Genomic DNA, 10,414 nt, shown 5'->3' on the forward strand with positions numbered 1-10,414 from the left:
GCTTTCATGCATTATTGGATACGGTCACTTTACAAGACTATGTGATTGTATTTTTAACTCGTAGTTACTTTTACATAAATTGACGAGGGGCCAAGTAACCCTGGGGTCCAAGTAGCCCTATCCCCTATTTTTCGTGCCATTGAGGCTTATTACAGGCTTGCTGCTGTTCGGGTAGACAGGAAATGTTACACCATTTTATTTGGTTCCGGCAGTTTTGCAGGCACATGTTAGTATGGCCATCAATGGGGAATTATGTGTTATTTGGCGTTTTCTGCCATGTATTCATCTATGACATAGCTTCATTGGGATGGATGAGATATAAAACGTGTTTCTCTGAATCTTCTCTATCGCAATGTACGGAATCTTCTACTTACAGCAAACACAATCGACCTTTATTAGAAGTGAAGTATTGATGTGTGTTGGAGAAATATTGGGGTTTGTACAAGGAAATATTGCAGGAAATTGTAACTTACAATTGCTCTGAGCAGCTGAGTTTTGATTAAGACGTCACATGTACATTATGTTTGTTTCGTTAGAGATTATATGATTTATAGATTTTCCTTATAGTTTTCACAGAATACCAGGAAACTTGATTGGCAATAACATCCCATACACCTAATCTCCATTTTTTGGCGTTACGAAACAACTGCAATTCAGATAAAATTGACTTTGCATGTTGTATAAGGGCTAGGTCACGCGATTTTTTAATTCATAGTCATTTACCACGGGGGTTTATAATGAAATGCATAAATGATTCTCTACCCTCGTATGCAGTGTTTATAAATGACTCTGTACAAATCGATTTTTTGCTAGTAAAGGCAATGACGGCTATATGTTATACTGACAGGTACATAAAAACTCGCAAGTGCGTGGTCACAGCAAAAAATTAGCATCAACATAGTGTAACGCAACAGCGTCTTATTTAGTAGGCCATTTCTAGGGACAAGGACAACCAAAGCCAGTGCTGATGGGTTAACAGCGTCCCGGAAACTCCTCCAGTGCGGTACGTTGTCTTATTTAATCAACCGATGACTTGTTAGTCAAATATACGCTTTTAATCATTGATTCCCTCCGCCGAAGCATGTGTAGAGGGCAGGCCGAGTCGTAACACTGAGGCCACTCAGCAGGTAAGGTAAGTATTATTTTATCTACCTGTCAACAACCTACAAGGCAGTAATTTGATGCGTCGTGGGCCTAACTAAGCACACGGTTGGAGTATTTTAACAGTGTTGCCACAACAGCATATTTGTATAGGTCATATCTAATCTCTCCAAAGTCGCACAAGTTCGCGGCATGCTGACAAGTAGTAATAACATAATATTGACCCCCTTTCAATTCGTTTATTATATCATACGCTGTTCTCTTCTTAAGCAGTTTATGCTTATGTTTTTTCAGAAAACGGAGTACTTTAGGCTGGCGTCCGTCGTTCACGCTTCGTGGCTTTCAGAGGAAGAGCCCAAATTGTCATCAGTGAGTTAGGTCTTACTCAGCCCTTCGCCTACCTCCCTCCGCCATACACCGCACCACCTTCGAGTCACCCCGCAGACCGATACAGACACGAAGGCGGCTCGGGTATGATATATGAGATGAACGAGTGATCAACTCGGACATAATCACCGACGGCTAATGAAAAAATAACAATTTACCAGGGTTGACCCTTGGACCTTGTGGATGAGAAAAAAAGATGAGAAAATAGGAAAGAATAACCGCTACGCGGGGGTGGAACCGTTCCTATGCCAACAAAAGGATTGTAGGTCTATCACCTCTTTCTATTTGCAAAGGGGGCGATCGTCACGGTCACAAACACATTGAAACTTCGTCTTCCTCTGTAGAAAATGACTAACTGCCGCATTCCAGTTTCTTTGTCAGTGAAAAGGTGAAAAAGTGTGAAACCCAAAGGTACTGAGAAGACATGGAGCTACTGACAATGTACATGTTGACGGCGTCTGTAGTTTGCACCACGGGACTTGATACCCCTCTTGGGGACGACAAGCAAATATCTCCTGGTAAGCATACGATAACTGAATATTTGAACAGTTGACTGATTCAATGCCCCGTATTGAATGTTTTGTTACTCTGAAAGCTAATCGAATCTCTGACAACAGAAACCAATTGTCTGGCGGTGAATGCAGTTACATGAAACAAATCCACAACCTGAATAAATCGGCTGATATCTTGCTCTTAGCCATGATATACTTCATAAAGCCATTTTAGAGTTGAAGTTTTAATGATGAGAGTTTACTCACCCTGTGTTCCAAATCATCGATTAGAATGCATATACTGACACTCACTCATATATGAGAGCGTCTTGCCTTTACATTTCAAATACATACCGAGAATTGCACATTTTTCGATGGTACTTCAAATAAGTCAGAGTGGAAGAACGTTAACACATACAATTGCAACAGATTGTCTAGGAAATGCGTAGCAATTGCTCCGATGAAATATAATAATAATGAAAATAATGGTGAATTATTAGACTTTTTCAATTTCCTTTTACTGTAAAAAGGTCTACGACAAAATGGGGTGTTTCGAATTGCCGTCATTTATATGGCAATTTTGTGTAGTTTTGTAAGCCAGAGTTTCAGAGAACTGGCACTGACCTTCTTCTAGCGCGTGCTGCAAAGAGAGGAAAATTCGCTTAGGTCGAGTTTCATCATATAATCCTCCCATTCTTTTCAGAACCTCTTTCCCGACCCTTTTCGGAGTGGTTCCAAGACACAAGGACTGCAAGAAGCTTTTTAAAAACAGGTTTCCCCAGACCCGCCAGTAGATACAAGAGAAATTTACAAGAGGAATGCAAAGAGGGCTGCAGTGATGAAGAGTTTAAAGAAGTAGGGATACATGGAGAATTCGTGGTAGGTTTCTGGTTTTAAGGGCAGATCGAGTGAGTCAGGACCAGGACGCAAATTGCCATCCCTGGCCGTCTGAAGGTGCTGGGTTCCCTGGAGATAAAATGTGAGGTTAAAGACAAGCCTGCTTTGGCACTGGAAGATTACCCGTTCAAAACTCCCCCTTTACACTTAAATTGTTAGATCATAACAACACTTTGACGAAGAAAAAAAATCAATGACGCTTCAATACAACATTAATTAAGAATCATTGACAATCCTACATTCTTATCTTTAGGGCTATACGTCCCATTGCTTCTGCGGCTTTTAATGATTTCAGGCTTTGTTACTTCATTAAGGCCATCTTTGAAGAAGACTGTTGGTATTGATCACTGTTAACGTCGTTACTTGGGGGGATGTGTAGAATACGCGTCTCCCTACTTCAATCGGCGTCTTCAAGCGTCTTCAAACGCAGCCTTCACGCTATGTAAGCCCCGTCCGCTTCTGAAGCCTGAAGACATGTCTGGACCCAAATAATTTTATATGGGATTATAAACAGAGTCTTTACATCAAACAGTCAAGTAGTCTCATGTATTTGAATTTGTTTCAAGTTTCAAAGTTAAAAACGCACTATTTGTGTTTTATTTAGGGTGTGCAATAGACCTCAAAATGTGTGTAAACTTACTGCGACAAATCTGATTATGAAGAGTAGCCGTCTGACTTCCGTTTTTGGCCATTTCTTCAAGAAGTTCGGTTTGCATAAACTGAAGATTTTACAGTGGCAAATATTTGTACAATGGTTTGATTCAACCAAAGTTCCATTATTTGGAAATCGGGCGTACATGTATTTTACTTTAGTTTTGAAGGAGCCAGTTGAGTGTTTATTTATCGAGTTACGGGCAGCGATACTGCTTTTCTGCTCCCTTAATCCTTAACATACATACCCCGTTCTCCTTCCAGTGTGAATACATGCGAAGACTAGTTTGCTCAAGGAGGAAATGTAATAGTGACGTGTGTGCCTATGCTCCAGGGAGAAAGGATTGCTCACATTCAAATAGACTCAAAATTAATTGTGGTAAGTTAGGGCATACCAACTTCAATGCAAGCGTCTGTAACATATGGCGGGTTTCTCCTGTTTATTCATTAATTTTTTTTATCAAAAAGAAATGTCGATAATTTGGATAAAAGTGTATTCGATGCGTATGGTATTTTATGCATGTTTTCTGAATTTTATAATGACAAAAAGTCTCGATAATTGATGTTGCTGACACATGATTAATTTGATTTAACGACCAAGAGTTAGTAGAACGTAGTCTGACAATTTGTCACCACTAGTCAACATTAAATCCCACTGCTTTCAGTTGCACTTATCAGAGTTATCCAAGGAGAGAAATGTTATTGGAAAATATCCCTGCATCAAACGAGTAATGACAGTAAACTGTTTGGTGTAAGAATGACTTTTGAAAGGGTGATCATATTACAGTTAACCTTCTAGCTTTAAGCTTTAAATTGGCCATCTCAGGTTATAAGAGTTTACACCTTTTTTCCTGACAATGATAGTCCAAAGTGATTTACTATATTTGCTATTAGTAACTTTGTTTCATTCCAAATATTTCCAGCTGCTGGCCAGCAAGGATCTTCTAACCTAGATAGTGAGCCACAAAAACGTACGTATTAGAAAGAGTTTCGTTGGTCTAGGGCCCTACAAAGTATAAAGGGTCCTTGTATTGAGTGATAACTCTTCTGCTACCATGTCGCATTACTTAATCAAGAATAAAGATAACGTACATTTATACAGAACATTAGTTTGGGATGCTGTTGCTAGAGGCGGTGTTTTAATGTTCTTCTTTCAAGACCTTTAGCTTTTAATCGACTACGTTGTTCATAAACAGGACAAAGCCCCTGGCTTCTTACCAATGCAATATGCTAATAAGCAGGCATTATGAAAGTAAAAATTGAAAAAAAAAGCACAGGTATTCCGGAAGACTTGTTTTTAACTGGCAGGAAGTTGCATCTAGAGTAAATTATCGTTGTGTTGTTCGTAGGCGATGTCGGTGGTCCTCATTTTTTTTGCTCCTAAGGAAGTCTATATGACAGTTTTACGGAAAGAAATTTTTTTAACTCTGAGGTTTTTTGTCATTGTAAATTTTACTACCTTTTAAAAAGACTTCAATTTTCGGAGTAAAAAGCTGGATAAGTCATCTCCAGTCAGTAATATATAAAAAACGATACTTCTAGATTGCGTGACAATCATAGGACTTCGACAGCTGTTCATATCTGCTTGCTCAATCCTCAATATTTTATAACCACATCTAGTGTAAATTAGCTCGAGGTCTTGAAACCATTTCTCAAAACATCTACTCAATGCAAATGCGACGTTTTATTGTTTAATTGTCAGTGTATTATTTTAGATATTATAAAAGGCGCTTTGAGATTTCAATAGAATGCACCTTTAAATGATGATTAATAATAATAATAATAATAATAAAATGAAAAGATTGTAATAATTAAAACATATCGTTTTTTGTCTCTTCAGATTACCAGTTAGTAATCATAATAGGAATACCAGCGACACTGTCACTAGTCATAATATGTGTGGTTGGGACGCTGTTGTGGCGGTATCGTAAGCGATACAACTTGGCAGACGACACACAAAGACGGCGACAAGAGAACTGCGACACAGAGGACCAAGAGGCTTTAAAGTTTAAAAGTAGTTACTATGACGACCAGCAGCCCCCGCCTTCATACAGTGAAGTGACAAGGCAGCTTCAGCCGTCTGCGCCTATTCTTGAGGATTATGAAATATGAAATATGAAACGTGGCCAAATAGATGTGTGTGCTATATTCTGTCAACAGTGTCAGGACGAGGTGTAGGTTTGCGTTGGGGGGGGGGGGAGATACAAAAGACCCACCCCCACCCAATATATTATAGAACGGAACACGGGACTTTGGGGGTATACTTTTTTAAAATATCATTTAACGCCCCAATTATCAGTCAAATACGCACAGAGCATTGACCACATAGATAACAGCTCGTGAATGATGACCGGACAAAGTGTCCCATGATCAGTTCTGGACGTTGTTGTCAACGTAACACTCCTGGGATAGCTAGCACGTGCCTGGACGGGCGCCACCCTAACACGATCATGTTGTTAATGGGTTGTAGACCCAGGTTGTTTGTTGAATTTGTTCCCAAATATGAACTGACTGTCAGCGAACATGACATATTAGAAATTATCAGTGTAAGTCGATCTGGGATGATATATACCCATATGATTTTTTAAATGATTTTTACTTCAAGTTCACATTTTATGTGCCAAAGCCTTGCTGACGCACAGTGCTTCAATGTGTCGATCGAGTTATTCTTCTCTTTAGACAGATGAAGATTCCACTTCAAATAAACGATGGTCTGGCCTTTCATTTTGGTGTCATGTATCCTTTTAAGTACGTCACTGCCAATCATTTGTATTTTGTCATAGCTGCATCGTTTGGCCAAAAGTAGAGAGAATGATTCTGGCCACTTATGGACCATTGGACCATGTCCGGTGAGCTTGAAACCTCAAAGAATTACTATTAAATTCCTATATGGTTTCATTACAATTCATATAAAAATCTCTTGATGTGTTTGTTACCTCTCGGTCCGTGAAAATGGTTTTATGGACCTATAGATCGTCGTCTATCTCCCTTAAATCTCAATGAAGCAGACAGGACTTTTCTACATCAAATAGAACAACGATAGTGACTGCTGTTACTGCAAGACCTTTCGGTTTGAAATTTCAGGCCAATTTAATATGGATTCAAAGCAGATATACCAATTCTTGGTTTTTTTATTTAATTGTTGATTTAAGAAAATAAAATATAGTCACATAATTTTATGAACAAGTGGATAAATTGGTGGTAGGTGGGTGTTGGTTTGAATAGGAGGATCACGCAAACCACCATATACATAAATTGATTTTGATCTTACAAAGAGAATGTTGTCCAAGCAGCATACAGTATAAATAAACTATTGGTGATTGAAATATCTCCATTTTATAATAACCTAGTATAATAAGATACTGGACTGAAGGCAACATCGAGTTTCAAGTTCACAAATTTGATTTAGAATCACGCCATTTGCTCACTCTTTTCAGTGACCTAGCAAAAATATATAACAGAGCACAATGGGGATGGTAAACTAAAGTGATAAGGTCTACGTATTTGACACATTGGTCACGCAATCGATTTTTCATCAATCTACATCTCCGAGACTTTATGCAATAATCTCTAAGATCCAATATTATTTGTATGTTGGAACCTAGTCTCTACCAAAAAGACTCAGACACGAACTTGTGTCGATTTTGCCCAGATGAGACACGTATATATATATGTATTGTGCCCCTCCTACTTTTTTCTGGACAATTGTGAAGGCGCTAGACACGCAACAGAGGATTTTCATTCTTTTTATGTTGTTTTTCTTTGTTAGGTATAGACTAACAGCATCGTTTTTCATCTGAAAATGACGAGCAAATCTAATCTACGCCACTGATAGAGTAGCCTGATGTGTTTCATATTAAATCTTTCAACCATGTTTGTCAGTTTAGTAAATTTCTTCCTGCTATCTTGATCAATTTATCATTCTGCGTGGTCATATTCTAATACTCTTTAGCTCATCTACAAAAGATCCGCGGAAACTAGCCCGGCCATTTTTCCAGCGTTATTTTCGATGGCGCTTCATTTCCCCCACAAATATATTTGAAGAAATTACACAAGATATCAAAGAAATAGACTTCGTTCCACTGCTTCTCTCGCCGTCGTATATGACATATAAGGTGAACAGGGAATTGAACTAATATTTCCATGTGAAGACAGCAGTATTGATTTTCACCTCTGTTTGTAGCAGGTAATGTTATACCTGATGTATGTGCTAAGGACATGTTTTTTTTTATTGCCTTCCCCAGCTGGCACCATTTTAACAATTGTCTAGTGCCAGAAAAAATGTTATACCTGCTTTTGTTAATGAAGGAACGGATTATCAAAAACATTATTTGCTGCATTAATCAATATAGACATTCTTAAATAGAGAGAACATGAATTAGATTATTGACAATCTTGGTCCTCCGACAGACATATTTCCCGCTTAATGGAGAAGTCTTGTAATACCTCTGATCTTTTTGTTCAAACAAAGATAAAAGGATGGTCCGTCGAATTTTGACCCGAGCAAGCAACACATTTTCTAGGTGTCATCAACAATTTTCACGTTTCTACCAGCCATTCCTGTACCACGGTTCAAACTCAAATGTATCCTATAATGTGCGAATTGAATGATTTTGGATCACTTATCTTTTATTTGTCTGTTTTTTGTTTTTTGTTTTTTGTGTGCGTCAGCGGAAGTAATTTCATTAATCTAAAAAGATAGCTTTGACATTTCGATAAGGACAATTAGATAAAAGATAAAGATATCTAAGAAAATAAATTACTTTCTAGCGGTCCATTGATCAATTATTAAATAAACCAAATTTACAGTTACCCTTCAATTTCATACTGAGAGTAATTTAAACACTTGACCAACGCGCTGATGCATCGACAGGCTGGAAGCTGAGTGGTAAATTCATGTTTTAGATGATGTTCATAAAAATTACCCGATAATATTTAGCATAAAAGCATCTTCACGTCTCTAACAGTTGGAAGCGCTCAGCTGCGCATATTCTTTTCATCCAATTCAAACGTTCTGACAACGTTATTGTGTTAAGTCTTGTGTGCATGAATACGATTCTACGCTTGCCATATGCCCAGGATAACGATTTTTTTCAACTGATCTTCTAATTACCTTTCTTTAGCAACTTCTCCAAAGCCAGTACTGTATATGAACAATCTTACATTGATTGCAACCCAAGTTCTTTGCAACCCGCTTTTGGGAAGAAACACTACATAATTCGTTTTGCACGCAATAACCCACACGGGGCTACCGGTAAGATTGGCAGAACAGTGAATTATTGATAAGAGGATTCTCTATTCTAACACACTGCTTCTTTCTCGATTATTGCAATAATTTTAACATGCGCAGGCCTTCCTTTACCTTACGAGATCACTCTGCTGAATTTGAATAGTCTCCAACTGGGTTAACAGCATAATGCTTCTTTACAATATTTCTAGACAGATAAATTGTGCAGACAGTACTGCTTTCCAACTTCATTTTGCGTAGAATAAAAATGATATTGCAGATGAGTAGAGAGTAAGAACGTGTAATAAGAATCCCAGCTGTATTTGTTCATGATAGTTTTAAAGTACTTCACCCGGACACCCCGGCACGAACTAAACCTGAGGTGAAAAAGAATATTATGACTCGTTTTTACTATAAAACACATAGAAAATGACACAGCTATGCTATAAAATAGTTTGTTCTGTATCTCATAAGAAACGAATGCAGCATCTAAAATATAAATAAATATAAATTGAATAGATAGGAAATGAACAAAAACCCTTGAAGGCGTTGAAAAAATTTGTCATTATATCACACACACGAAATGAACCATTCTCATTTTTAGATCGAAATAATTTCCAACAGATAATTGAAGCAGACCTGCCATGTTGCTGTGTCTTCTACTGCGAGTATATCGATCTAGGACTATATCGCCCGGCGAACCGATCCATCAACTAGACAACAGGCCGTGGAGGTGTCACATTATTAACGAGCTATTATCACTTTATCCCGCGGCTTGCTAACCTAATTTGTCTGATAGTGTAGTAATTTATCAATAAACAAGTGGATACCCTGAACATCCGAGGCCAAATAATAATAATAATAATAATAATAATAATACACACATCTTTTATAACAGTAAAACCTTGTAGTCACCAGAAATTTCAGGGCGTCCTGTGTGCTGTCAACTTTAACCTCAGTCGAGTTCAGACTATTAATGCAGACGATTTACTGGGTACGTGTCCGCTGTGAGAAGTGAGACGCATTAGCTCCTTTCCTCGAAAAATGAAAATTGATACCATTTAATTTTTTCCAACCGAAAAAAAAGGCATTAAGGCACTCATTTATTGGCATCAAACTAAGGAATCCCTCTTTACAAGAAGCCGCTTCTAAGACGAAATCATTATTCGATGAAAGCCACCGATTAGAGGTGCTTTCGTTTTTAACGGCATATTCCACAAAATCTCATAAAGTTTTCTAGTCAGCGAAGCAGCGCTTGAAAATTAACTCTTTTTCCTGTTCTTATTGCCATGCTGCAACTTTAATTAGTCGCCTGTTTACTCATGGGAATACATGCTTGTCAATTGATATGCTATCTTACGTTCTATTTCATTGCGTTAAGTAATTTTCAAAGCTAGAAGTGTCATGCACTGGCATTGTAGCATATATTTATCATTGCATTTGGATATTTTGCAATCTCATATAGACACAAAAACACCGCCCAAAGATGTCACAAGAAAATCGCACTCAACAAATATAAACGTGTCAGTCAATCGCCTATAGCTTCCACGCTTGTATACACGTTTTTTCCCCTATGATCATATGGCACGGTTTTTAATACAGTATTCACATATTATGATGGTCACCTTTGGGTTTTCATTATCTTCCTTTACCTATTGGT

General features: G+C 38.0%; 1 protein-coding gene across 5 annotated transcripts; it reads left to right on the forward strand.

The window, feature by feature from the left end:
• Positions 1-197: 197 nt before the first annotated feature.
• On the forward strand, positions 198-6,445 carry LOC106181576 (uncharacterized). 5 transcript variants are annotated; one of them, XM_013566003.2, is made up of 7 exons: positions 198-435; positions 848-1,132; positions 1,396-2,006; positions 2,683-2,858; positions 3,792-3,906; positions 4,451-4,498; positions 5,368-6,445. In XM_013566003.2, exons 3-7 carry the CDS (start codon positions 1,913-1,915, stop codon positions 5,637-5,639), a joined length of 705 nt encoding a protein of 234 aa, XP_013421457.2. In that variant the 5' UTR covers positions 198-435; positions 848-1,132; positions 1,396-1,912; the 3' UTR covers positions 5,640-6,445. The 5 variants fall into 5 exon arrangements, with proteins under 5 accessions (XP_013421457.2, XP_013421455.2, XP_013421458.2 ...); XM_013566001.2 differs by having other exon boundaries at positions 198-1,132; XM_013566004.2 differs by having other exon boundaries at positions 198-1,127.
• Positions 6,446-10,414: the final 3,969 nt, after the last annotated feature.

Source organism: Lingula anatina, chromosome 1 (genome assembly GCF_051362555.1).
Source record: "Lingula anatina isolate TDL-2025a chromosome 1, LinAna3.0, whole genome shotgun sequence".
Lineage (NCBI taxonomy): Eukaryota > Metazoa > Brachiopoda > Lingulata > Lingulida > Lingulidae > Lingula > Lingula anatina.

What these genes read in the sequence shown, in the direction of transcription:
- LOC106181576 (XM_013566001.2), top strand. Translation starts at nt 1,913, where the DNA reads ATGGAGCTACTGACAATGTACATGTTGACGGCGTCTGTAGTTTGCACC. An exon ending in GGATACATGGAGAATTCGTG is followed by an intron (nt 2,859 to 3,791) that starts GTAGGTTTCTGG and finishes TTCTCCTTCCAG; the next exon opens with TGTGAATACATGCGAAGACT. An exon ending in TAGACTCAAAATTAATTGTG is followed by an intron (nt 3,907 to 4,450) that starts GTAAGTTAGGGC and finishes AAATATTTCCAG; the next exon opens with CTGCTGGCCAGCAAGGATCT.